This window comes from Myodes glareolus, chromosome 7 (genome assembly GCF_982192425.1).
Source record: "Myodes glareolus chromosome 7, mMyoGla1.1, whole genome shotgun sequence".
Taxonomy (NCBI): Eukaryota; Metazoa; Chordata; class Mammalia; order Rodentia; family Cricetidae; genus Myodes; species Myodes glareolus.
Genome location: NC_142032.1, coordinates 53707338 through 53732909, shown reverse-complemented (window position 1 = coordinate 53732909; position 25572 = coordinate 53707338). Strand labels below are relative to the sequence as shown.

Below are 25572 nucleotides of genomic sequence, written 5' to 3'. Positions count from 1 at the left end.
CCAAGAGATAGAGACAGCCTATTCCTACACAGGCTGCTTGCTCCTCTGCACAGACATCAGTCCTTCAGGCCCTATCCCCTAGACAAGAGAGAGAGCAGTGGGTTCCATCCAAAAACTTTATTGTAGAATCTGTATACGAGCAACAGTCTCCAGTCCATTGGGCGTCACTTTCTTGTCACCCTGATCTATTCTCAGTCTTGGTGGTTCTGGCTGCAAAGGCTGGGCTCCAAGACACCTGGACTCCTCTTCATTCCAGTCTGTCTCTGACTGCTCTAACTCCTGTAAGCTCAGGACCTTTCCTTCCTTAGCCCTAGTAAAGAATTGTAAATTTGCTGGGCAGTGGTGGCTCACACCTTTAATCCCAGCACTTGGGAGGTTGGTGGTGGTGGGGGAGATCTCTGTGAGTTCAAGGCCAGCCTGGTCCACAGTGTGAGTTCCAAAGCTACACAGAGAAACCCTGTCTCTAAAAACCAAAAAATAAAATAAAAAAGGTAAGTTTTTCATATTTGTCTACCCCCCCCCACTTCAGGTTACTAGGCCTCAGGTAGATCCTCCTTGCGAGGTTCCTCTTCTGGTGGGGTCTCCTCAGGTGCTGGCTTGTGGGCAGTCCCTCCCTGTAGCCAGGCAGTTTTCAGTACGTCTCTCAGCCCACCAGGAAAAAGATAGCCCTGGGTCTCTCCTTCCCCATCTATGACTCCTCCAAGCCCCTCCAGCGCTGTCTGCAAATACCGCAAGCCGAGGAGCACTAGAGCCTGTGAGGAAGCAAGTGGGAAGAGTGATTGATGGTCAGGAACTGGGACCAGAGCTGAAGTGGAAGGAGGTGGGGTCCTTGGCTGACTGACCTGCAGCAGGAAGGTGACAGCCAACGTGCTTCCCAGTGTGCCTGACAATCCCTGCAGGTGTCCCAGCAGTACCTCATGGCACCCTTGTGCCCAGAGGTTTAGGTTGGGTTGCCGAGGATCGAAGAGTGGGTGGGCATAAGGGTCTGAGAGTTGGCTTTGCAGGCAAGGCCGGGGTGAGTGGGGGTTGCAACAGGAGAAGGGGACTCCATCAATCAGGTATAAACCTTCCACATTGCTCTGGATCCGGCTGTAAAAACATATGCCACACAGTTAGATGACTGCAGGCAGGGGCCTAGAGGAGCAGCTGAGGGCTGCGGCAGTTGAAAAAATTACTGTAAAACATCTACTGAGTGCTCTACTACCCAAGCGTGCTTAATTAATTTATCTCCACAGCTCTGTAAGATAGGAGCCTATCTAGAAGATAAAGATAGGTACAGTTATCTCCATTTTACAGATGAGGAATGGGCCCAGAGTGGTTTGGCAATGTGCCCTGGGCAGCACAGCTGATAAACAGAGTTGTAATCCATTCTCTTTGCTACTATGTTCTATTTATTGCACGTCTAAGTGAGAATTTCAAGACAAAGGAGGGAGTCTAGGGAGAGGGAGAAGGAAAAGAAAAGCAAATCAATCACTCACTCAACCACATCTTGGTCACTGGGGTCCAGGTAACGGTTGCTGACCCATTGGACACCAAACCAATCCTTGTAGCCATGGCGTCCGCAGCAGTGGTACCTCAACTGCAACTCATCCATCAGTCGTTTGGCCTGACAGTGTCCAGGTACCTCTGTGTCTTTGTAGTGAGCCAAGGCAGCCTCCAGGCCTTCCTCCAGTCCCTGATGCAGACTTGCTGGCAAAACCAGGGTTAGCCCCAAGGCAAGGGCCAGCAATCCTCCGCCTGCAGCAGTGCCAACCACCAGCAGTGGACTCAAGACCCCTCGCCAGGGAGGGTATCGAGCTGCATCCAGACTCGCCTGGCTGGCTCCTGCTCCCCCTAGTCCTGTGCCTAGAGCCATCGCTCCTGCTGCTAGGGCAGTCTGGGGCAGGGCAGGGAATGGACAAGAGGGAGCCAGGAAGGTGCCAAGATGCCACAGCTGTACCAGGAGGTGCCCGCTACAGAGAAGGGTGAGGCCACCGGCCAGTGCCAGCAGCCAGGAAAGGAGCCAGAGCCCCTGCGCCAGACGGATACGGGGTTGGAGGGGCAGCACCACGGGCAGCACCGGCGCCATCTCCCATCTCTGCCCAAGGGAGTGAGGAGCCGTCGGGGCTGGGGATTGGCTAGGGCAGGCAGGATGCTGAGTCAGCCCAGCCTGGCTTCAGCAGGACTAATGCCATCCTGACCCCAATACCCTGGGCATTCTCCCACTCCAGCCTTAATAACCCTCTGCTAGTCCCAATTCAGGATGCCTTAATCTTGCCCTTTAGGAAAGGCTCCGCCCCCAGGCAGAAAGCCCATTTCGTGACCCCGCCCTGGCCTTTCGCGGAAGTGAGAGTTTGGTACGCCCGGCACCGGGTTTAGTAGAGACCCAGACCTCAGGCCCTGCGTCCCCTCCCATGTCCTCTGGGAGCCTGGGGCCCGGAAGCCCGGCTAGAGCCTAGCGGGGTGAGAGGTCAACCGTGTGTCCCCGCCCCCGGCCAGAGCCTCGGGGGGGGGGGGGGGCCGGACAGGGAAGGGTTACCTGGCGGCCCGCCCCCCCCAGGCCCGCCCCCGTCCCGCGCTTGCTGGCGACTCCGGGTCCCGCGCCTGTTTATGCTGCGGCGCTGGGGCTCTCGTCTGCCCTGTCACCGCACCCCGGGAAACCCACCCCCCGGAGAGTAGCAGGCCCGGGTTTCACAGCGCCCCCTCCAAGCCTTGTCCCCTGCGCCCGACAGCGCCTCCCGGGGGTGGCACGGCATCCCTCTGCGCGCGCGCCCGGGGTGCTTCCTTCCCCTCTCCCCAGCCATGGCCCCCGCGGCTTAGACGCCTCCGCCGCTGCCGCTCGGAGCAACGCGGGGGCCGGATGGACGGGGCTGCGGGGCCCGGTGAGTATGGGGCGGGGCGGGCGGCGTGGCCCGGATTCCGGGAGCGCCAGCCCGACGGGCGCTGCCAATGCTGGACGGCTGTCTAGTGGCGTGCCCGCGTGCTCTTGAACCCCAGGGGCTTTGAGCATCCTCCTCGGTTCTTTAGGTTGTTCGACTCTAGTTCCTCAGAGCCTCCTACTGTCACTTCGGACTTCCTTAATGTCATTCTACTTCTTGGTTCTCTATGTTTCCCTGACCGCTGTGTCACTCTGGGCCTCTTCTCCGGGAATTCTGGCTCTTTTTGTTTCTGACTCCCACAGTCACATTGGGAAACTGTAAATACTCTCTGTTGTTACTCTGTACGGTCACCAGATCTCGTTCCTTACACCTTGGCCGCTCAGTCTGACTTTACTGTCCTGTCCACTTTCTAACTTGTTGACTGTGTTTGCATTTGGTAGAGACTTGCGCTTGCTGGTGGGATGAGGGGGCTGAAGTTCCTCACCAGTTTTGCTCTTGCATCTCTCTCTCTGGCTCCCACGTACCTCGGCAGTATTCCATACCCCTCCACTCCGCCCCCATCCCGTATTCCATGGTACTCCCTGTCTTTGCGGAGGCTGGGGTAGCAGCAGGAAGGGAGTTTTGCCAGGTTCACTGCATGCCCTGCTAGGAGGAGGAGGCCCTTGATCCTCTACCATCTGTCTTCCCCCCTCTGGATAAGCCTACGGACTTTGAACTGCTTGAAAGGGGGTAGTCCTATAGAATGATTGGGTTGTAAATATGGACAGGAGGACAGAACCCCCTTAATTGTCCAGGTAGTGGCACTTTTCTGAGTGTTTGTTGCCCCTTCTCCAGGAGAGGGCCCTGCTCATGAGACCCTGCAGACCTTGAGCCAGAGGCTTCGGGTGCAGGAAGAAGAGATGGAACTGGTAAAGGCAGCCCTAGCAGAAGCCCTTCGCCTGCTGCGGCTGCATGGCCCCTCCACCTCCCTGCAGGACTCTGGCGTACCGGCTTCAACAAGGGACAGGTATGCATGTCAGTGCGCTCATTATTCCTTCCTGGAAACTTGGGGCATCAGTTTGATTTGCTGTCTCCTCAGCAGCATTACGGCTCCTCCAGGACTGCCACCTACGTGCAGCCCATCCTTGGTGAGCCGAGGCACCCAGACAGAGGGAAAACTGGAGATGGAGCCATCTTCTGGACCACCTGGCCTGAGCAATGGGCCTCCAGCTCTTCAAGGGGGCAGTGAGGAGCCCAGTGGGACCCAGTCTGAAGGATGCAGCAGCAGCAGTGGGGCAGGCTCTCCTGGCCCCCCAGGGGTCCTTAGGCCTGTGCAGCCCCTTCAGCGTTCCGACACGTAGGTGTCCTGTGGTGGAAGCTGAGAGGGTGGGAAGTCTGAGAAGCAGGACTGTAGGGCCTGCTCTTTCACTTTTCCATTCTGCCCCACCAGGCCACGAAGAAATTCCTCCTCTTCCTCATCCCCCTCAGAGCGGCCCAGGCAGAAACTCTCTAGGAAGGCAGCTTCCTCCGCCAACCTGCTGTTGCGGTCAGGGAGCACAGAGAGGTGGGTAAGCCTTCGTTTCCCTCCTCAACTTGCTGTACCCCAGTCTCAGTTTCTTGACTTTCTCCCTTCCTGGGTGGGGTGGGTGACCTCATTACCCAACAGGAAGAAAGAAACAAAGCATTCCTTGGGACTCCTGCAGTGTTCTGGGCACTGTGCTGAAACGCTCCTCTATGTCATTCATGCCCTGTAGCATCTTCGGTGGGTATGTGGTCTCCTGTGCTCTCCATTGACCAGGTGAAGCAACACAGAGAGGGTAATCAGGTGTCTGAGGTCACAGAATCAAGCCCTGAACCCATTTTTTCCTGATTCTCGTTCTGCTAACTTTTTTGTATCACAACATACCTTTCAAAATTCTAGGAGCTCTAAGTTCCCATGACATCTTATTTAATTGAGACAGGTTCTCACGCTGTAGCCTAAATTCACTTTGTTGCTCAGGCCAGCCTAAAAGGCATGGTAGTCCTCCTTTCTCAGCCTCTGGAGTGCTGGGAAGAGAGAGACCTGGCAGCTCTGGTGATTCTTCACAGACGGCTCTTCTCAGCCCATCAGCTGATTCCCCTCTTGCTACGAAGTTTTGCCATTCCTCTGCCATCCTGTACCACAGGGCAACATCCCAGAGCCAGGAAGTGTTGCCTTAGTGGACCTGAGGGTTTACTCTAGCCTTGTCACTTTCTTGGCTGTGTCAGCTTATCATCCAATGGCAGCGACTTCTGGAGTTCACATGTCACTTTCCTTTGGGGAGATTTTGCCTACCTCCCAGATTCCTGAAAGGTAGACAGGTGTATGCTCTGGTTTCACTTTGACCCCATTTTACAAATATGGGAATAAAAAGGTCAGTAGAGGCCTAGAAGAAAGGGCACAGGCTACATGTTTTATGGTCCCATTCTCTCATCTTTATATTGCTTTTTCTTTCTTCTTCCCTTTTCTTCCCCCATCTCTTTCCTTCTTCTTTCTCTCCCTTTTTCACTTCTTTCTTTGGAACTAAAAGTCCCTGTCTCTCTAGAGTTCTGTGGCTCTGACAGCAACCCCACACCAGCAGGCTGACTGGGATGAACCTATCAGTATCTTACCCCATCCACCTGTTGGGACTTGATCCTAGTCTTTACACTTTTCCCTTTTCCCAGTAGCCGTGGGAGCAAAGACCCCCTCTCCAGCCCTGGGGGTCCTGGATCTCGGAGGAGCAATTATAATTTGGGTATGTACAGAGAAGTAGAGGGAGGAACTTGGATGATGGAATTAGGGTTTGGGCAATAGCCCTAGGAGCTACTTTGGGGGACCTGTCAGGTATGGTGGGTATGCCGCTTTGGTCTCCTAGAAGGGAGGCTTACATCTCTGCTTGTCTCTGTAGAAGGCATTTCAGTGAAGATGTTCCTTCGTGGCCGCCCCATCACCATGTACATTCCATCTGGCATCCGAAGTCTTGAGGAGCTGCCCAGTGGCCCACCCCCGGAGACCCTCAGCCTTGACTGGGTGTATCCTATCCCTTCAGGTCCCATGGAATCCACCCCATCCCACTATGGGTCCCCCTTCCTTTATAGTTTCTTTCTGTGTCTGTGGAGACAGGGAGTCCTCTGAGTCATCCCATGCCACCCTGCTGTGGATGGTAATATCAAGCAGCAGCTTTGCCATTTCACCCTTCTCCATGCTTCACCCTTCTCCCTCCTGTCTTTGGTCTGGTTCTTTCCTTGACCATGGTCCCCAACACAGTTATGGGTACAGGGGCCGTGACTCTCGCTCTAATCTGTTTGTGCTGCGCTCTGGGGAGGTGGTCTACTTTATTGCCTGTGTAGTGGTGCTGTACCGGCCTGGGGGAGGCCCAGGGGGTCCTGGAGGTGGCGGCCAGAGACATTACCGGGGTCACACAGACTGCGTTCGATGGTAAGGGTCTTGGGGTTTGGGACTGGTGGGCTTGACATTAAGAGGGTCTGGCTGGGGGTGAAAAGGCAGAAAAGAGAGTTGCCTTGCTGCTTCTTAAGCAAGGTGAAGGTGTCTTGGATGGTCTTGAGAGACCCCTTCCTAGAGTTCTCCTCCCTTTGCTTAGCCTTGCTGTTCACCCTGATGGTGTTCGTGTAGCCTCAGGACAGACAGCTGGAGTAGACAAAGATGGGAAGGTAAGATCACGTCAGAAGAGCAAGCAGCCAGGATGACCTTACAGACCAGTTTTTCTTCAGAGTTCTGATCCCTTCTCCTCCATTAGCCCTTGCAGCCTGTGGTTCACATCTGGGACTCAGAGACGCTCCTAAAGCTGCAGGAGATTGGACTGGGTGCCTTTGAACGTGGTGTGGGGGCCTTGGCCTTTTCAGCAGTGGTGAGCTGTGCACAAAGCTTCCAGATCCCTATTTCTTTGTTTTTTGAAGCAAGCAGGGTCTCACGTACCTTAGGCTGGCCTCTAACTCAATATGTAGATGAGGGTGTCTTTGAACTCTTGATCCTTCTGCCTCTAGCCTCTACCCAGCAAGTGTCATAGAAGTATGCCACCCTGTCTGTCTAGATCCTTCTTCTTGCTTAGGATACCACTCTTTCATTTTACTGGAAAGCCTGGGGGGAGCTCTGGTGTCCCGGGCTCGCTCATCCAACCAGTTCTCTTGAGAAAGACACCTATCAACTTCCTTTGCCCTCCCAACCTGTCTAATGTTCGTAATGTCCAGACCTCCAGAGCTCTGTTGTGTCCCCATCCCCAGGATCAGGGTGCTTTTCTTTGTGTGGTGGATGATTCCAATGAGCACATGCTGTCTGTATGGGATTGCAGCCGGGGAGCGAAGCTGGCTGAGATCAAGGTGAGGAGCCCAGGTGACTTAATGGGGTTCTGAATCTGGGTTTGGGAATGGTGGAATGCAGACAGTTCCAGACTTACTTATACATATACTTCCTTTCTGATTAGTGCTTCTCAGTTCTCTCAGCTTTTGTTTCTTAATCTGTGAATTGGGAACTACAGAAGTTACAATTGGGAATATAGTTCTTAGGGAATCAGTTTTTTTTTTCCTTTGCAATGTTGAGGAGTCAGGGCCCTGAGTACTCCAGGCAAGCATTCTACCACTGCCCCATACCTCCAGGCTTCTACCAGAGTCTTGAAAAAAGAATTATCCTGGGCCGCAGGGCTTTTGTAGACCAGCTGCCAGGGTGCAGATTGGGTTAAAGAATGTTGGTGGCACAAGCCTGTCATATCAGCTACTCCGAAGACTGCAGGAGGAAAGAGGGCTGGGGATATAGCCCAGAAGTAGAGTGTTTACCTAGCACACACAGGGCCCTAAGTTCAATCACTCTCAGCACTGTAATACAAATAAATTGAAGAGTCAAGAGCTGGGTGTAGTGGTTCATGCCTGTAATTCCAGCACTTGAAAAGCTCAAGTGGGATCACTGAGAGTTCTAGGCCAGGCTGCTCTATAGAGTAAGAAGTTGTCTCAACAAACAACAGCAAAAAAAAAAAAAAAAAAAAAAAAAGCCACTGGTGGAGGATAAGGAGTTCAAAGTTCGTCCTCAGCTGGCCACATTGGTAGCTCCAGGACAACCAGAGGTACATGAGACTCTGTCACAAGAAACAAAATAGAACCAAATGCCAGGTATGGTGGCGCACACCTTTAATTCCAGTACTTGGGAGGAGTTTGAGGCCAGCCTGGTCTACAAAGTGAGTTCCAAGACAGCCAGGGATACACTGAGAAACCCTGTCTCTGAAAACAAAACAAAGCAAACAAAAAATTGAAGCGTCAAAGACAATGAGTGTCTCAGGGCGTAGGGTGACTGAATCAAGTGTCTTCCTCTCTTCAGAGTACGAACGACTCAGTCCTGGCTGTGGGCTTCAGCCCTCGTGACAGCAGCTGCATTGTCACCAGTGGAAAATCTCATGTTCACTTTTGGAACTGGAGTAGTGGAGCAGGGGTTCCTGGGAATGGGACCCTTGCCCGGAAACAGGGTGTTTTTGGGGTGAGGTGTGGATGGATGAGGTGGTGGGGAGGGAAGTGGGACTGGGTACTATAACTCCAATGTGCCCCAGCACCCCCAACTGTCCTGTGATCTGGTGTTTGCCTTTCCCTTTGACCCCTGATCTCTGCCCCCTCTAGAAATACAAGAAACCCAAGTTTATCTCTTGCTTTGTCTTCCTCCCTGATGGGAACATTCTCACTGGAGACTCAGAGGGAAACATTCTCACCTGGGGGCGGAGTGTCTCTGATTCAAAGACCCCAGGCAGGGGTGGGGCCAAAGGTATGTGGTTGGGGGTGTGTGGTTGGGGGGTAGCATCTAGGATGTTTGTATCTCAGAAATTCAGTAGGAATAGAGTAGAGAGTTTCCCACATTTTCATCTTCAGATGAACTGATGAACTCTCTGGGGGGCTAGTCTAAAAGGGTGGGGAGCCATGGTAAAGGAGAGAAGGCTAGGGACTTGAGTTTTTCAGATCTCAAATTCAAAGTTCAGTGTTGCCACTATTACTGTGGGCTGAATTGGCAGCCACTAAGCTTAGAGAGTCTTCTGTAGGTGCTCATAGCCAGGAGATACGTGTTATCCTGTGTTGTGATGGTCTAAGCTGCCCTTTCCCTACTTCCCCGAGTTCTTAAGAGCATGACTTACCTAGGGTTTTACCAACAGAGACCTACACAATCGTGGCCCAGGCGCATGCTCATGAGGGTTCCATCTTTGCTCTGTGTCTCCGACGGGACGGGACAGTGCTTAGTGGTGGTGGGCGGGACCGACGACTGGTACAGTGGGGGCCTGGGTTGGTGGCCCTCCAGGAGGCTGAGGTGAGAGATCGGCTGAGGTCAAGGAAGGGAGGGGGGAGAGGAATGGTCAGTGTGCTTTTGACATTCTCTTATTACTCTGTAGATTCCAGAACACTTTGGAGCTGTGAGGGCCATTGCTGAAGGGCTTGGCTCTGAGCTGCTGGTGGGAACCACGAAGAATGCATTACTGAGGGGAGATCTGGCTCAGGGCTTCTCCCCTGTTATTCAGGTTGGGGAGCCAAAAGCCAGGGAAAGAAGTAGGGAAGGGAATTGAGGAAGAGCAGTGGTGACACATTGTTCTGCTGCAGGGCCACACTGACGAGCTGTGGGGACTTTGTACCCATCCCTCCCAGAACCGCTTCCTTACCTGTGGCCATGACCGGCAGCTCTGCCTGTGGGATGGGGAAGGCCATGCACTGGCCTGGAGCATGGACTTAAAGGTAGAGTCATCTGCTCTTGGTCCACCATGCTACACCTGTTCTTACTCCCTAACATTGCCTTTCCTTCTACATTTGGAACAACCAGTTATGTTATGGTTATCGGCTATTCCAACAGAAATTCTGTACAGACTGGTAAAAGTGATGCCTTATGCTACCTGGGCATTGCTGTTGCCTCAGACCTCATCTTGATTCAGCAACTAAGTAAGTTTATCTGTAGCACAGTTAAATGGTCTCCGTGTCTTTTCCTTACGAGGATTCAAGAGGCCTGTCTGTCCCAGGTCTCCCAAACCCCTCTTTTCCGGTTGCCTTGGGAGGATCCATTGAAGTTATTAAGTTGACAAGGTGTCCATCCAACTTTATTAAACTTATTTTTAATTAGCATTGGTCTACATAATTTTGAGTGTGACCAGGCCCTTTCCTCCCCCAACTCCAAGCCCCCCCGCCCCATTCTCTGCACCCTCACATCTCTAGTAATCGCCCTTATACTTCCCTGTGTATTCTGCTATCCACTCCATCCTGTCCCTTGATGCCTCTCCCGTCTCACAGGCCCCTTATAAAGGCATTTTCCTAAATTTACCTTCTCTTTTCTCAGGAGACAGGTCTGTGTGCTGATTTCCACCCAAGTGGGGCAGTTGTGGTTGTAGGACTGAACACAGGGAGGTGAGAGAACACCAGATCTATGAAGAAAATCAGGAAGATCTGGGAAGGGTTCTTGGTAACAGGAGAAGGGACAGGGTGACCAAGGCTAACTTAAGTGTTGAACCACATCTTTTTTTTGGGGGGGTGCTTCTCTGTAGCCCAGGCCTCCCTGCTCCTGATGTCACCAAGCCTTCCTCAGCTATATTCTTGTGTTTGGGAGCAGAATTGGGTGTCAGCCTAGGATGGGGAAGCAGTGGGACTCGGAGGGGTGGGTGTGGGTGGGCAAACAGGGAAGTGACAGGCTTACCGACTCCACAGAGTCTCTGTGGCAGGCCTGGTCTGTAGTTTGACTTCTTTTCCAGGAGGCATCAGAAACCTCCCTCAACTTCTCTCTGCCCTTAGCCTCTTCCCATTCCCCAGCAATGGTGCCCTCTCCAGACATCACAGCCTTTCTGAAGTTCTCTGTCTCATCCTAACTCCTTGCCTAGGGTCTCCTAGGGATGTACTCACATCCTGCCCTCTCACTTCCCTCCCTTCTCCCTTTCAGGTGGTTGGTTTTGGACACAGAGACCAGAGAGATTGTGTCTGATGTCACTGATGGCAATGAACAGCTCTCAGTTGTCCGGTACAGCCCAGGTGGGAGCCACCCCCACCCTGGACTTGGATCCTGCTCTGGCTCTTCTGTGTCTGAATAACTCTCTTTGTAGATGGGTTGTACCTGGCTATTGGTTCCCATGACAACATGATCTACATCTATAGCGTTTCCAGTTGTGGTACTAAGGCCAGCCGCTTTGGCAGATGTATGGTAAGGACGCTAGGGTGGAAGGAAGGTGGGATTCGTTAATTGTGCACAGTGACTGGGGTCTGATAGAGATGGGAAATGGTAGCTATCTTGTCAAATTCTTGACTCTTGTTCCCCAGGGGCACTCCAGTTTTATCACTCACCTTGACTGGTCCAAGGATGGGAATTTCATCATGTCCAATTCTGGGGACTATGAGATTCTTTACTGTGAGTGGCAGGGTGATGGGGATAATTGAAATGTGTGTTTGTGTTTTTGTTTTATTTGGTTTGGTTTGCATCAGACTGGCCTGGAATTCTCTGTGTGGCCCCTGCTGCCTTTACATCTGTCACCCTCCTAGTGACTGTAGATGAGGGTCTGCTAGGAGGCTTCTAGTCAGGGGAGTGATGGTATTAGAGGAGTATCAGCAGAGGGGCAGATATGGAGGAACTGTACACATAGGGCAGAGCCTGTGACTAGGTAAAGTACAGTTTCACACCGTGTCTTCTTTACATAAGAATGGCCAGTTATGGTGGTGCATGCCTTTTATTGGGGAGCTTGGGAGACAGAGACAGAGGAATCTCTATGAGTTCCAGGCCAGCCAAGGCTACTTAGCAAGATCCTGTATCAAAAACAAAACAAAAAGCCTGGCACTGGGGACACACACATTTAATCTCCAGCACTCAGCAGACACTCTCCCAGTTTGGGGCCAGTCTAGCCTATAGTATGAGTTCCAGGACAGCCAGGGCAAAATCTGACTTGAAAAACCAAAAAAAGGGGCTGGAGAGATGGCTCAGTGGTTAAGAGCACTGCCTGCTCTTCTAAAGGTCCCGAGTTCAATTCCCAGCAACCACATGGTGGATTCCAACCATCTATAATGAGGTCTGGTGCCCTCTTCTGGCCTGCAGGCATGCATGCAGGCAGAATACTGTCTACACAATAAATAAATCTTAAAAAAAAAAAGAAAAACCACCCCCCCACCTCAAACCTTCACCAATGCCAGGTGATGGTGCTCACTTTTAATCCCAGCACTTGAGAGGCAGAGGCAGGTGAATCTCAGGAACAATGCAGTAAGAAAGGATTGTCTTTCTATAGTTTCTCAGGGCAGGTGTGAAGGGGCTAACTTGTTTAGGAAGGAAAACTGATGGAAACTGTTAGAACTTATCCAGAGGTTGAGGCAGGAGGGTGGGGAGTTCCAGGCATGTCTATGCTAGTCTCTCTTTTCAAGACAGGGTTTCCTCTTATTGTCCTGGCTGTCCTGGAACTCGATTTGTAGAGCAAGGTGGCCTCCAACTCAGAGATCTCTCTGCCTCTCAAGGTGTGAGCTGTGAGCCACCATGCCAGGTTTAGACTATTTTTTTTTTTGGTTTGTTTTTTTGAGACAAGGTTTGTGTGTGTATAATCTTGGCCCTTGGCTATTCTAGAACTGGCTCTGAAAGCTGGGCAGTGGTGGCACACACCTTTAATCCCAGCATTTAGGAGGCAGAGGCAGGCGGATCTCTGTGAGTTTGAGGCCAGCCTGGTCTACAAGAGCTAGTTCCAGGACAGGCTCCAAAGTCATAAAGAAACCCTGTCTCGAAAAACCAAAAAAAAAAAAAAAAAAAAAAAAAAAAAAAAAAAAAAAAAAGCTAGCTCTGTAGATTAGGCTGAACTCGAACTCAAAGACATCCACCTGCCTCTGCCTGCTGAGTGTTGGAATTAAATGGGCGCATCACCACCAGGCTGGGCTTAGACTATCTTAAAGTCAAACCAAATCAAACAACTTCAGTTGAGACTCAGGAAGCATAAAGTGAGGTTCGTAATGACCAGCTGGTTACACCTGAGATCAGTGATCAGGTCACGGTCACTACTGAGCTGGCTGGGGCAATTTCTACCTAGGGGACGTGGCTGGAGGCTGCAAACTACTAAGGAATCGCTATGAGAGCAGAGACCGGGAGTGGGCTACCTACACCTGTGTGTTGGGCTTCCACGTCTACGGTGAGCAATGAAGCCAGCTCGCAGAACCCTTTAGGAGGGCTAAGGAAACAAGGTGGAACCAGTTCTGGGATCAGAATGTTGGGTGTGTATCAAGTTGTCACAGGGTGGGCATCAGAGTGGCAAATACAGGCCAAAAGGACTCTTTGGCTCTTGGTACTGGGAAGGATTGTCTAGTGCAGTGGCAGCCTGGAAACCCTAAACACTGTAGCTCTATGCTGTGGGAAGCGTCCTAGTGGCTGAGGCTACCTGTTGTATTAGGTGTTTGGCCTGATGGCTCTGATGGGACAGACATCAACTCCCTATGCCGCTCCCACAATGAACGTGTGGTGGCTGTTGCGGACGATTTCTGCAAAGTGCACCTTTTCCAGTATCCGTGTGCTCGAGCCAAGGTGAGGCCTTAGGGGACCGTTGGGTCCAGGTGGGTAGGCATGGGATCTTGTCACTGCTGCAACTGACTTTTTTTCTGGTCCAGGCGCCAAGTCGTATGTACTCAGGCCACGGCAGCCACGTGACTAGCGTCCGGTTCACGCATGACGATTCGTACCTCGTCTCCCTAGGTGGCAAGGATGCCAGCATCTTTCAGTGGCGAGTGTTGGGCGCTGGGGGCTCTGGGCCCGCTCCTGCCACGCCTTCTAGAACTCCCTCTCTGTCCCCCGCCTCCTCCCTGGACGTGTGATCAATGCTGGATGGTGTTGTCCTACTGGTACTGTGGCCTTGTCCCGCCGTGACCAAAACACCTAGGACCAAGGGCAGTCCTTTTCCTGGGCTGGCTTTTTCTTTAACTTCAGTACATTCCCAATTGCGCATTTTCCTGGAGGGGTGAACCGCTCCATTGCAACACGATAATGACTTGCTGGCTGAGCCGGGCAACCCTTTGCCTGGTGAGGGGCAATAAAAAGAAAGAAAAAAAGTCACCGCCTGGTGTTTTGTGGAGTGCGGTGGGTACCTCAGGGGCCCAGTGAGTTGGTATGAAAGAAAAAAAGTGCAGGGCGGGAAGAGAAAAAAAGGAGCTCAGACCAAATATGCAAATAACAGGCAAAGGGGCTTGCAAATAACCTCAAGAAGCGCGAGAGCGCGCGGGCGCCTTTGAGGCCACTGTCGGAGCTGCAGCTGCGACCCACAGTGCAAAGAGTTAAATCCGGCTCCCTACCGCCCTCGGGGGCGGGGTCGAGCTGCAACGGAAATAACCGAGCGCGGGGCCGCGGCTGAGCGAAAGGAGCCGAGTTCCTTCCGGAAGTGGCCGATCTGCGGGGTCTTGCTCTCCGACCTGAGCCGAGCGCTGGGCCTTGTTCTCCGTATCGGCCGAAGGTGTTCCGGAAGGAGGCGAACCCCGACGCGGGCAGGGCAAACCTTCCCAGCGGCTGGCACCACTCGACGTCTGCTGGGACTCGGTGAGGACGCTAGGAGCCGGAATCTGACTCCGGTCAGGCAGGAACCGAGCTCGTTCCGGAAGAAGCCGATCAGACCGGCGCCAGCCTCGGTGTCCCGGTAGTAGTGTAGCAGCGTCGTTGTTGTGCGAATAGTGATGAGCCGCGACGGCTGAGCGAGCAGAAGTGCCGGCTGCGCGGGTCCCCTCGACACTTACGCGAAGCGTCAGCCCCGCGCTGGGGGCATCGTCTAGAGCCAAGCTTTGCCCCCGCGAGCCTCCCGGACCTCTTTGTGCGGCCGGAGGCGGCGGCGGGAACGGCCATGGCGGCTAACATGTACCGGGTGGGAGGTGAGTACTCCGGGCGGAAGAGGTTGTGGTCGGGACCAGGGAGACTCGGTGTCCGCAGGCGCGGGGGAGCCACATCTGGGGTCGTACGGGCCGCAGAGCCGACCGGAACCGGAACCGAGACCTATGGTTCCGCGGCGGTGCCGCTACCGGGAGCTTGCTTACAGCCGGAACACTGCTCTGAACCTGCGACAGGACCCCCGGGCGGGAAGTGGGCTTGGCTTGGAAGGGGCCCGAGTGACGGCGGGGCTCGCTGCGGGGGAGTCAGTCTCTCAGGGGTTTTCTTTTCTTTGACGGCTTGTGCGTTCAAAAAGGTGGGGCCTGAAGTGGAGTGAACAATTTACTCAATTCTCCGACACGGGTGCAACTTCAGTGCAGAGTTGTGTGGACTCTAGGGAAATCCTTGTTGTCTCTCTCTCTCTCAAATTTTTTTTTTTTTTTTTTTTTTTTTTGCTTTTTCGACTTTTTGTTATTTTAAAGATCGATTTACTCTGTTACACCTCTGACTGTCCTGGAATTCACTTTGTAAGGCCAGGTTGGCCTCGAGCTCTGCTTCTTGAATGCTGGAATTAAAGGTGTGTGTCACCAAGCCCAGTCTCTTGTTCTTATCTTTTAACTCTAACTTTTTGAGTGAGTATCTGACTTTAGAACTAGGTGTCAGGACTGGAGAGATGGCTCAGCAGTTAAGAGCACTGGCTGTTCTTCCAGAGGACCCGACGTCAATTCCAATTCTCATCACCCACATGGCAGCTCACAACTGTCTGTAACTCCAGTTCCAGGGCTTATGACATCCTCACACAAACATACATGCAGGCCAAACACCAATGAACATAATAAATTATACATATAATATATATTATAACCTTGTCTTGAAAAACCAAAAAAGAAAAAGCAAAACAAACAAACAAACAAACAAAAAAACCCCAAACACCCCAAAACACCAAAAATCTAGGTGTTGCAAGGATGGGAGTAAAACTTTCTTTTCTTTTTGTTTTTTTTTTTTTGTTTTTTTTTGTTTTTTTGTTTTTTTTTTTCTGAGACAAGGTCTCTGTGTAACCCTGGCTGTCTTGGAACTCATGCAGTAGTCTAGGTTGGCCTCGAACTCACTAAGGTCCACTGGCCCCTGCCTTCCCTCAGTGGAATTAAAGGCCTGTGCAACCTTCGGCTGGCAAATTCTTTCTTTTCTTTGTGTTTTTTCTTATTTTTCTTTTCTTTTTGCCTCCCAAGTGCTGGGATTAAGGATTTGTGCACTGCTGCCCACAAACACTGCCCAGCACTTATTATGAGCCTTTCCTCATGCACATCTCCGCATCTCTACCTAGCATTTTTGTCTCTTTTTGGTCCACACAGATCTACTTCCTCTTCCAGGTGCTCTGGTTTTCTTCTTTGATCTCGTTTTTTCCCCACCCCCTTCCACAGATTACGTCTATTTTGAGAACTCCTCCAGCAATCCTTACCTGGTTAGACGGATTGAGGAGCTAAACAAGGTGAGTGGCGCAGAAACTCCTCCCACCAAAGCAGTCTCTGTCTTCTGGAGTCTTTAACTACCAGTGAAAGGGAGACCCTTACCTAGGCATCGAACTTATCCAGGTGAACATTCATCCAGTGTATGAAGGAAGACTGCCAAAAGCTTAGTGGCAGCTTTATTATTCTCACATCTGGGGGAGGGGAGAAGGAATTTTGTCTATTTTAATTTTTTTTCCTTTCCCTTAAATATACAGGATCTCTCTATTATGCAGTCTTGGCTGCCTGGAACTTACTATGTAGACTAGGCTGACCTTAAACTCTTGGAGACCCATCTCATTGGTCCTGGAATTGCCTTTGAATATTAAGTCTTTATTGCTAAGTTTTTGGTCTCTTCTGTATAGGCACTTGGAGATATAGTGCACTGTTGTTAGTACACCTCCACTTTCAAATGGCCAATTTTCATTGCCCTGTTTTTCTTCCTCCTTTAGACTGCAAACGGAAATGTGGAAGCAAAGGTTGTCTGTCTTTTCCGGCGAAGGGATATTTCTAGTAGCCTCAACAGCCTGGCTGACAGTAATGCTAGTGAGTATCTTCCTTCATTCCTTCCCCTTCTCCCCCTCCCCAGGATCTGAGGACTAGACATGTTCCTGCAGGTGCTTCCCCTGGTAACATGCCCAAGGCAGGGCGTGAGTTTGGGGGTGGGAAGTTCCTGGTCGGTAAAGGGAGGCCTGTTGTTACACGCTGGGGCTGGAAGCGGTGTGGGGAGACCATGATAAGGAAAGCCAGAATGTGGCTTATGTATGTGAGAGGAGAGATATTTTGATAGGGAATGAAAAGAGCTTTAGAGAAGTGAGGCACGTGGTGACGTTTTGGGCACTGGGGACAGTGATTAGTGAGTGGTGGTCAAGGTGAAGAGGAAGATACTGTTTTGAGAGGCATGCATAGTAGTGGGGGAGGGTTATGTCATTTAGATTTAACTTTTCCCCTTTTTTCTAAATTTTTCTCTTTTTAGGCTGTAGTCATAAAAGGGTTAATGAGCTAGGCCTACCAAGTTTCCTGGCCCCTTGGGGTTTCCAACCCCATCTGGCAGGGGCTGACCTTGGCTTTGTCCAATCAGAAGGGGTGAGGGGTGTGGTCCTTGCCCTAGCCCTGAGAGTTTCCTAGTGCACACCAGGGAGAGGTGGAGTCTACTACACAGAGACACAGGACCCCCCCACCCCTTGCTGTCTTACACCCAGTTCTTCAGGGGAACAATGTACCAAGTGCTTAAGTTTTTTATCCCCACCCACTTTGTTTGGCACTTAGCCAGGTTAACTGTTTCTACCAAGATTTCAGTGCAAGCTGCTGCCTCTTGAGGAGGAAGGCGTTGGCACTGGTTTGAGCGGTGCTTTTCTTGAAAGCCCCACAAACTATTATTAACCAAGTAGAAAGAGAAGAAGAGTTAGGTTGCATGTGATGTTTCAGACACAGCAGAGAGTTCTGAAGTATGACGAGGAACTGGTAAATAAATCCTATGCACTATTCTTACATCTTAACTGAATTCTAGGACCTTAGACTGGTTGATCTAGAAAGAGCTGAATGTGACATGCATATCGCGGCTGTGTTTGTGCTTTATGAGGGGTGTCAGTATTGGCAGCTAGGTGTGGGGTGCATTTCCATGACATCCTTATACAGGTTCTCCCCTTGATAGGCATAAGGCCAAAAGGGACAGCCTGGTAGGGCAAGGGCGAGCTGTCTGAGGAAAGTGAGACACAGCAGCTGAGGCAGGGTGTCATTTACCTGGACTGCCTTGTCACCCCAGAATACCTTCTTTCCCAATTAGTCTCTGACTTTGTTCTTTCTTTCTTGTTATTTATTTTAGGGGAGTTTGAGGAGGAATCAAAGCAGCCAGGGGTCTCAGAGCAACAGAGACATCAACTAAAGCACCGAGAGCTTTTTCTTTCTCGGCAGTTTGAATCATTACCAGCCACCCACATAAGGTATAGAAGGATCAGGGTCCCTGTGGCCTATGTGCCCTTATTTAGAAGATGGAGAGAAGGGGGTGGTGTATTGGAGATGATAGACAGAGGGTATGTGTTACTCATTCAGTACTTTCTGGCATGTCTTAGGGGGAAGTGCAGTGTAACTCTCTTGAATGAAACGGATATCTTGAATCAGTATCTGGAAAAGGAGGTAAGGAGGTATTGTGAAAAGAAGGAGGGGAGGGGATGTTGCCCTTTAAAGTGGAGAGGTAAAGGGTTGATAGAGCTCCCAGCTGGGGAGTCTGGATGGACTTCACTGCCCATGTGAATTCCTGCTCACCAACCTCCTCTCTCCTCATTTTTAGGACTGCTTTTTTTACTCCCTGGTATTTGACCCTGTTCAGAAGACACTTCTAGCTGATCAAGGGGAGATCAGAGTTGGTTGCAAATTCCAAGCTGAGATTCCAGATCGCTTGGCAGAGGGTAAGCAACAGAAGTGCTTGAACATAAGTTTCTATGAATCACATGACCTGGGGTGTCTGCACAATCTGCTAGGTTTTCTGTTGTGACCCTGACAGAATGGGACTTAGGAACCTGAAAGAGACAAATGGGCACAGCTGGGAGGGGAATTCTGAGCCTTGATGTGGCTAATAGAAAGAAGCAGGTGGATCTCTATGAGTTTGAGGTCAGCCTGATCTATAGAATGAATTCTGGGACAGCCAGGGCTACTTAGAGAAAACCTGTCTTGGGAAAACAACAACAAAAAAGAAAAGAAAAAGGGGGGAGAAAGGTGGGGTGGTGAAGAGTCCAAGCAGAGAAGCAGAGTCTTTGAGAGTGAATAAAGATGAGTTCTTTCCCTCTCTCTCCCTTCCTGGTGATGCTGCTGCTTGATTCCTCAGGAGAATCGGATAATCGAAACCAGCAGAAGATGGAGATGAAAGTCTGGGATCCAGACAACCCTCTCACAGATCGGCAGATTGATCAGTTTCTCGTGGTGGCCCGGTGAGGGTGGGTGGATCAGGAAGATGGGCTGGGGAGAATGAACCCCGTTCTGAGGCTCATCTGTTTTAAAAAGTGGGCTGGGGTGTGTTAGCACGCCTTTAATCCCAGCACTTGGGAGGCAGAGGCAGGTGGTTCTCTGTGAGTTTGAGGCCATCTTGGTCTACAGAGCGAGTTCCAGGACAGGCTACAGAGCTACAGTGAAACCCTGTCTCGAAAAACTAAAAAAATAAAATAAAAAAGTGGTGGGCTTTGTTTTGGGCCTGGGTGGTTTTTGTTTTTTTGTTTTTTTTTTGTTTGTTTTTGTTTTTTTGTTTTGTTTTGTTTTCTCTGTAGTTCCTGAACCTGCTTGAACTTTTTTCTTCCCTTCTTGACTTCTCGCTCTTTCCTCAGAGCTGTGGGAACCTTTGCAAGAGCCCTGGACTGCAGCAGCTCTATTCGGCAGCCGAGCTTGCACATGAGTGCAGCTGCTGCATCCCGAGATATCACCCTGGTGAGCACAAGTTGGTGGTGGCAGAGCACATGGGGCAGGGGGGGAGGGAGTCATGAAGTAGGAGTACTTAAAGAGTAGCAAGTCACCAGCGTTGTTCTCTGTTTCTGGTAGTTCCATGCTATGGACACATTACAAAGGAATGGCTATGACTTGGCCAAGGCCATGTCAACCCTGGTGCCACAGGGGGGCCCAGTGCTCTGTCGCGATGAGATGGAGGAGTGGTCTGCTTCTGAAGCCATGCTATTTGAAGAGGCTCTGGAGAAGTATGGGAAGGATTTCAATGATATCCGCCAGGACTTTGTAAGTGAATAGGACTAGAAAAGGTCAGAACAGGGAATCAGGATCTAGGACCAGATGCCATCTCATCCTGTTTGCTGTTCTTCTTAGCTCCCCTGGAAGTCACTTGCAAGCATAGTCCAGTTTTACTACATGTGGAAAACGACAGATCGGTATATTCAGCAGGTATGGATTAGTGCTTAGAGGCTGGACCAGAGACCACCTGCTCACCTCTCTGCCTTTTGGTTTGTTAGGTTTCACCTGGATCTCTTTCTATTTTTCCCTTCTAACAGAAAAGATTGAAAGCTGCTGAAGCGGACAGCAAATTGAAGCAGGTCTACATCCCCACCTAGTAAGTGTGGCAGGGAGGGGAGAATGTTTCCCTTTCTCTCCCAGTTTGTGTTTTCCTTAGTGGTTGGGGGTGAGCAGGGGGCAGAAACAAATTGTAGAAGCTGTAGCTCAGTGATAACCATGGGCTTATTATGCACAAGGTCCTAGGTTCAGTCCCCAGCATTCCAGAGAGAGTAAGTGGGGTGGTAGGAAAGAGAGGGACAGACAAAAGCGAGTTATTTCCTTAATCAGCTTCTACGTTCTTATTTCCTTCCTTAGTACGAAGCCAAACCCTAACCAGATCATTTCTGTGGGTTCAAAACCTGGCATGAATGGGGCTGGATTCCAGAAAGGCCTGACGTGTGAGAGCTGCCACAGTGAGTTTCAAGGAGGGACAGGGATGCTGGGGTTGGGTGGCCTAGGAATTTGAGGAGCTCTGGTAGCTTGTTTCCTGCCAGCACATTAACCCTGTCTCTGTGCTCCCATAGCCACACAGTCTGCCCAGTGGTATGCCTGGGGCCCACCTAACATGCAGTGCCGCCTTTGTGCTTCCTGTTGGATTTACTGGAAGAAGTATGGGGGACTTAAGACCCCAACCCAGCTTGAAGGGGCTGCTCGGGGTACCACAGTAAGAATCACTGGGTAGGAGCTGGGGTGTGGTGACTGAGGCAGGTAGGTGTCTGAGTTTGAGGCCAGCCTGGTATATATAGTAAGTTCCAAGTCAGCCAGGGCTACATAGTAGACACTGTCTTAACAAACAAATAGAAAGAAACCACTGTAAGAACATGGAGGGGACGGGGAGAGTGGTGGTCATACAGACGTGAGCTTTAGGCAAAGATCAGAAGACTTCATGCCTTACAAGGAGACAGTCAGATGGGCAGGGGCACTTGCAAGGGTTGGGGAGCCAGGAAGGTTGGGTGGAGAGTCAGTAAAGAGATCAGATCTGTTTGTTGTCTGTGGGAAATAGAGGCAAGAACTGCAGTGTTGACTTGCCATTTTTCTTTTTCATATGTCATTACTCCAGGAACCACACTCAAGAGGTCATTTATCCAGACCCGAAGCTCAAAGTCTCTCCCCCTACACAACCAGCGCTAATCGGGCTAAGTTGCTGGCTAAGAACAGGCAAACTTTCTTGCTCCAGACCACAAAACTGACTCGTCTTGCCAGACGGATGTGCAGAGACCTGTTACAGCCAAGAAGGGCTGCCCGAAGACCCTATGCACCTATCAATGCCAATGCCATCAAGGCAGAGTGTAAGAACTGGTGTGGTATAATTCTAACGATTGAGTCCAAAGTTGCTCTGGCCAGAGAGACTGTTGTTTAATGATAGTAGGGATAGTAGGCCTCAGAAGGTGTTTAGTAGATAAGATTTAACTCTTGCTGGACAGTGGTGGCACACACCTTTAATCCTAGCACTCGGGAGGCAGAGGCAGATCTGAGTTTGAGGCCAGCCTGGTCTACAGAGCAAGTTCCAGGACAGGCTCTAAAGCTACACAGAGAATCCCTGTCTCAATACCAGAGGGGGAAAAAAAAAAGATTTACCTCTTGGCCCTAGAAGACTCTTGAATAGTAAAGTTCTTTCAGAAATTTTGATTTGCCGTGTCTGGTGGTGCATGTCTAGAATATAAGCACTTGGAGGCTGAGATAGGATATCACTACCTAGTTCCTATCAGACTGGTTTGTGTAATGAGCTCCAGACCAGCCTGGATTACGTAGTAGGACCCTGTTTCAAGTAGGCTATGCATTGTGATATATGCCTAGAACCCAAAGCACTGGGGAAGCAGAGTCAATAGAATGATGGCAAGTTCTAAACCAGCCAGGGCTATATACAGCAAGGCCATTTCAAACAGCCAGAACAAAACTGCAGACTGTCCAGAGGCTTTTGTCTTTCTCCAGGCTCTATCCGACTTCCTAAGGCTGCCAAGACGCCACTGAAAATTCACCCTTTGGTGCGACTGCCCTTGGCAACCATTGTTAAAGATCTAGGTATGGGATGGGAACCACACTGGATCCATCCACTGGTGGATGGGAGGTGGAGAAACAGTTTGGAGTTTGGGTGGTGTCAGGCTGCCAGTCATTTTCCTATCCAAGAGCCTTTTCTTCCCCTGAGTTTTCCTTTCCCACTGAGAACAAACTATGTGTATGCTTTTTTTTTTTTTTTTTTTTTTTTTTTGGTAGTACTGTAGATCAAAACCTAGAACCTCATGTATTTGGGCAAGTGGTTTACTATTGAGCCCTATTACTGGCACAGTAACGACTTTTCTTAATTATTTTGTGATCTGAAAAGATTTTCAATGTCATTTTTGAAATATGAGTAAGGGTAGAGAGGGAAGAGAGAATGGTAAGGAAACTACATAGGCGAGAGAAGGTATGAACATTTTCTGTTTCATCCCCCTCCACCCTCCACCCTGGCAGTGGCCCAGGCACCTCTGAAACCAAAAACACCTCGGGGCACCAAGACTCCAATCAACAGAAACCAACTGACCCAGAACCGAGGCCTAGGGGGCATTATGGTGAAACGTTCCTATGAGACTGTAAGTTGACAGGAGGTTGGGGATGCTGAATGGGGTGGGCTTTTGTTTCTGTTAGGAGTCTGAGGGAAGCCACACTTTCATTATGTTGCCCCGCCCTTTTCCAGATGGCAGGAGCTGGGGTCCCCTTCTCTGCCAATGGAAGGCCTCTGGCCTCAGGGATTCGTTCAAGCACACAGCCAGCAGCCAAGCGTCAGAAACTAAACCCTGCTGATGCTCCTAATCCTGTGGTATTTGTGGCCACAAAAGATACCAGGTAGGGAGGGAATCCACCATGGGAGGGGCTGAGAGACTGATAATCCAAGTTGGGGGGCATTAGAAGTAGGGGTATCTGAGAAAGATAGGTACAGAAAAGAATGTGGGTACCAGAATTGAAGAATGCATTGTGGAGTCTTACCTGTGTGTGTCGGTGCTCATAAAGCCTCTCCCTGTTTCTGTTGCTCTTTTTGACCAGGGCTTTAAGGAAGGCGCTAAGTCATCTGGAAATGCGCCGAGCTGCCCGGAGGCCCAACCTACCGTTGAAGGTGAAGCCAACACTGATGGCAGTTCGGCCCCCTGTTCCTCTGCCAGCACCCTCACATCCTGCCAGCACCAATGAGCCCATTGTTCTGGAGGATTGAGCATTTTGGGGAGGGAGGTGGGATGAAAGGTAGAGGGGTGGGTGCCCAGGGCATACAAACCTCAAAGAGGGAGGGAGGATTGAAGCTGGTGTGTGTGGCCTTGGAGGGGTTGGACGTCCTCTGGAGTGACTGCCAGTAGCTCCTCCTTTTTGGGCTTCTCCCTGCCTGTGGTGGAGAAGCCTCCAGAAACTTGCCTATGTGGGTACCTACCCTATTTGGGGGCTGGGACCCACAGCTTGTTTGGACAGCTGGGGGAGGGGAGGGTTTTTTAATTTTTTAAAAATTTTACCTCCCTTTGTAAAAGGGATGGAGGAGGGGAAGAGTAAACATATCAGGTGGTGGTACCTGGCAGGGGGAGGGGAAGTGCACTGCCATGTCTATCTTTTTCTTTGTTTTCTAATTGGGGGTTTCTCTTACTGTCCGGTGTCCGGACTTTCCTAATTAAGAGTTTGAGGGCCCTAAGCTGGCATCAACCCCAGGCCATGCTCACTCTTTCTTCCCTCCCTTTTCCCTCTCTGCCTTTTATATGCCAATTCTCAGAAATAAAGATCTTTTGTCCGTTTTTTAACCTCGGATTCTGTAATTGGTTCTTATAGTGCTGAATAAAAAGCTGTTTTCTTCAGCTCCTCGGGCTCAGCTGTTCTCTGCTGCTGGTGTGTGTGTGTGTGTGTGTGTGTGTGCGCGCGCGCACGTCTGTGTTCGGGGTGTCTTTGAGAGGGAAAATAGAGGACAAAGGACAATGAAAGCGGTACAGATGGTGCTTGTTCTCGGAACAGCTTTTTGAGACATGCAACCGGACTGTGAGGTAGTCTGTGCCAGCCATCCTTCTTGTGGGATTCTAGCGTCTCCCATTGGGGCTGGAGCACAAGCAGCATCTTAGTCTAGATTCATTTAAAGCTCTCTAATGGCTCTGAGTCTCCACAGAAGGGTGTGAGAATGTCTTCCTGTTGGTTAGCCTTTTGGTGCTGAGGAATTGATCCTAGGGCCTAGTGCATGCTCGTCGAGTGCTCTACTACTGAGTTACCTACATCCTCAGCCCTTCCTTCACTTCCCTTTAGGCATTCGAGGAAAGCTAGCAGCCAGGGTCAGAGGCATCTCACCAGCTGGGCAGCGTTGACACACACCTTTAATCCCAGCACTTGGGAGGCAGAGGCAGGCAGATTTCTTTAAATTCAAGGCCAACCTGGTCTACCGAGGGAGTTCCAGGATAGCCAGGGCTACTCAGAGAAGCAAAAGATGCATCCCGCCTTAGTCGTTGTGGGTGTGTTACTGTAGGACTTTACAGTTCAAACAGTGGTGTGTATATATACAGATTGCCGCTTCAGGATTTGTACACCCAGTGTTGGCATCTGCCCCTTCTGTAGAGTGTGCAGTAGTACTGCTCTGTTTTTGGTTTGGTCTGCTCTTTTGATTTGGTGTTGAGGATCAGATACCTGAGCAGGGTCCTTAGAACAGTTGATAAGTTCAACCAATTCTCCTTAAGCACTTCAGAGATAGAAGGGCCTCATTATGACTCAGGTAAGGTCACAGAGTGGTTTTCTGCCCAAGTCTACTGTTCTGATAATCACAAGACAAGCTGCTGGGCCCCTCCATTTCATTAAGGTCCCTGTGTCCCTGTGCTCAGCTCATATTCTCTCCTGTTTTTGTTTTAAGATTTATTTATTTATTATGTATACAACATTCTGTCTCCGTGTATGACTGCACGCCAGAAGGGCGCCATATCTCATTACAGATGGTTGTGAGCCACCATGTGGTTGCTCGGAATTGAACTCAGGACCTCTGGAAGAGCAGTCAGTGCTCTTAACCACTGAGCCATCTCTCCAGCCCCTCTCTCCTGTTCTTGAACGTACAAGACTGATTTCTGTGCCTGACTGGGGATCCGCGGCACTTCCCATCCTACCTCCTTGAATAAGTGTTTATCTCTTGCCCCTGTAGTCTGTTCTTCATTGTACTGCCTTGAAATGTGCCTCGTTAATATACTCCATACAGGCTACAACTGTGTAAAAAACTTTGACTGGGACAGTAGCAATTAGAGTTGAAATTGAGTCCAGGTGAATGGGAGTAGGGGAACAGGACGGACAGCGCAGAAAACCGTTTTGCAGAAGGATCCGGCTGTAAAGAAAGGAACTGACCTGAGAATGTGGGAGTCCCTGAACTCCGCAAGGCAAAGGATTAGAAACACTCACCCTTTGCTTCTATTCGCGGGGCGAAATAAAAGTTTGAGAGTGCAATTGT

The 25572-nt window shown here is 50.6% G+C and overlaps 3 protein-coding genes across 8 annotated transcripts; 2 read left to right on the top strand and 1 right to left on the bottom strand.

The window, feature by feature from the left end:
- Positions 1-102: 102 nt before the first annotated feature.
- Rom1 (retinal outer segment membrane protein 1) lies at positions 103-2131 on the bottom strand. Its single transcript, XM_048458508.3, has 3 exons — positions 1479-2131; positions 843-1089; positions 103-752 (listed from the first exon to the last, which is right to left on the bottom strand). The coding sequence occupies exons 1-3, from the start codon at positions 2066-2068 to the stop codon at positions 534-536; spliced, it is 1056 nt and encodes a 351-aa protein (XP_048314465.2). The 5' UTR covers positions 2069-2131; the 3' UTR covers positions 103-533.
- A 173-nt stretch (positions 2132-2304) lies between these two features.
- Eml3 (EMAP like 3) lies at positions 2305-13860 on the top strand. Of its 5 annotated transcripts, none has more exons than XM_085693595.2 (22): positions 2305-2442; positions 3693-3864; positions 3937-4194; positions 4288-4401; positions 5523-5593; positions 5747-5870; positions 6106-6276; positions 6440-6509; positions 6596-6706; positions 7080-7175; positions 8164-8319; positions 8457-8598; positions 8981-9132; positions 9215-9340; positions 9420-9551; positions 10144-10211; positions 10738-10826; positions 10898-10995; positions 11112-11199; positions 12848-12946; positions 13205-13335; positions 13419-13860. In XM_085693595.2, exons 2-22 carry the CDS (start codon positions 3758-3760, stop codon positions 13620-13622), a joined length of 2607 nt encoding a protein of 868 aa, XP_085549721.1. In that variant the 5' UTR covers positions 2305-2442; positions 3693-3757; the 3' UTR covers positions 13623-13860. The 5 variants fall into 5 exon arrangements, with proteins under 5 accessions (XP_085549721.1, XP_048314490.1, XP_048314489.1 ...); XM_048458533.3 differs by lacking the exon at positions 2305-2442 and adding an exon at positions 2590-2861 and having other exon boundaries at positions 3940-4194; positions 5526-5593; XM_048458532.3 differs by lacking the exon at positions 2305-2442 and adding an exon at positions 2590-2861 and having other exon boundaries at positions 3940-4194.
- Positions 13861-14154: 294 nt separating this feature from the next.
- On the top strand, positions 14155-23959 carry Mta2 (metastasis associated 1 family member 2). Of its 2 annotated transcripts, none has more exons than XM_087908144.1 (18): positions 14155-14663; positions 16080-16147; positions 16616-16709; positions 17989-18106; positions 18236-18299; positions 18454-18571; positions 18988-19090; positions 19481-19580; positions 19692-19880; positions 19968-20042; positions 20150-20208; positions 20466-20563; positions 20675-20814; positions 21196-21439; positions 22083-22172; positions 22602-22720; positions 22825-22973; positions 23172-23959. In XM_087908144.1, exons 1-18 carry the CDS (start codon positions 14636-14638, stop codon positions 23335-23337), a joined length of 2022 nt encoding a protein of 673 aa, XP_087764270.1. In that variant the 5' UTR covers positions 14155-14635; the 3' UTR covers positions 23338-23959. The 2 variants fall into 2 exon arrangements, with proteins under 2 accessions (XP_087764270.1, XP_048314493.3); XM_048458536.3 differs by having other exon boundaries at positions 14157-14663; positions 21211-21439.
- The last annotated feature ends 1613 nt before the right edge of the window (positions 23960-25572 follow it).

Excerpts from the sequence above, each read along its gene's own strand:
- Eml3 (XM_048458530.3), top strand. The coding sequence starts at position 2,840 with ATGGACGGGGCTGCGGGGCCCG. Across the intron at positions 8,599-8,980 it reads AGGCAGGGGTGGGGCCAAAG|AGACCTACACAATCGTGGCC; the intron begins GTATGTGGTTGG and ends TTTTACCAACAG. Across the intron at positions 11,200-12,847 it reads GGACTATGAGATTCTTTACT|GGGACGTGGCTGGAGGCTGC; the intron begins GTGAGTGGCAGG and ends ATTTCTACCTAG.
- Mta2 (XM_087908144.1), top strand. The coding sequence starts at position 14,636 with ATGGCGGCTAACATGTACCGGGTGGGAG. Across the intron at positions 18,572-18,987 it reads TCCAGATCGCTTGGCAGAGG|GAGAATCGGATAATCGAAAC; the intron begins GTAAGCAACAGA and ends TTGATTCCTCAG. Across the intron at positions 22,974-23,171 it reads GTGGCCACAAAAGATACCAG|GGCTTTAAGGAAGGCGCTAA; the intron begins GTAGGGAGGGAA and ends CTTTTTGACCAG.
- Rom1 (XM_048458508.3), bottom strand. The coding sequence starts at position 2,068 with ATGGCGCCGGTGCTGCCCGTGGTGCTGCCCCTCCAACCCCGTATCCGT. Across the intron at positions 1,090-1,478 it reads AGTGACCAAGATGTGGTTGA|CCGGATCCAGAGCAATGTGG; the intron begins GTGAGTGATTGA and ends ATGTTTTTACAG. Across the intron at positions 753-842 it reads CTGTCACCTTCCTGCTGCAG|GCTCTAGTGCTCCTCGGCTT; the intron begins GTCAGTCAGCCA and ends GCTTCCTCACAG.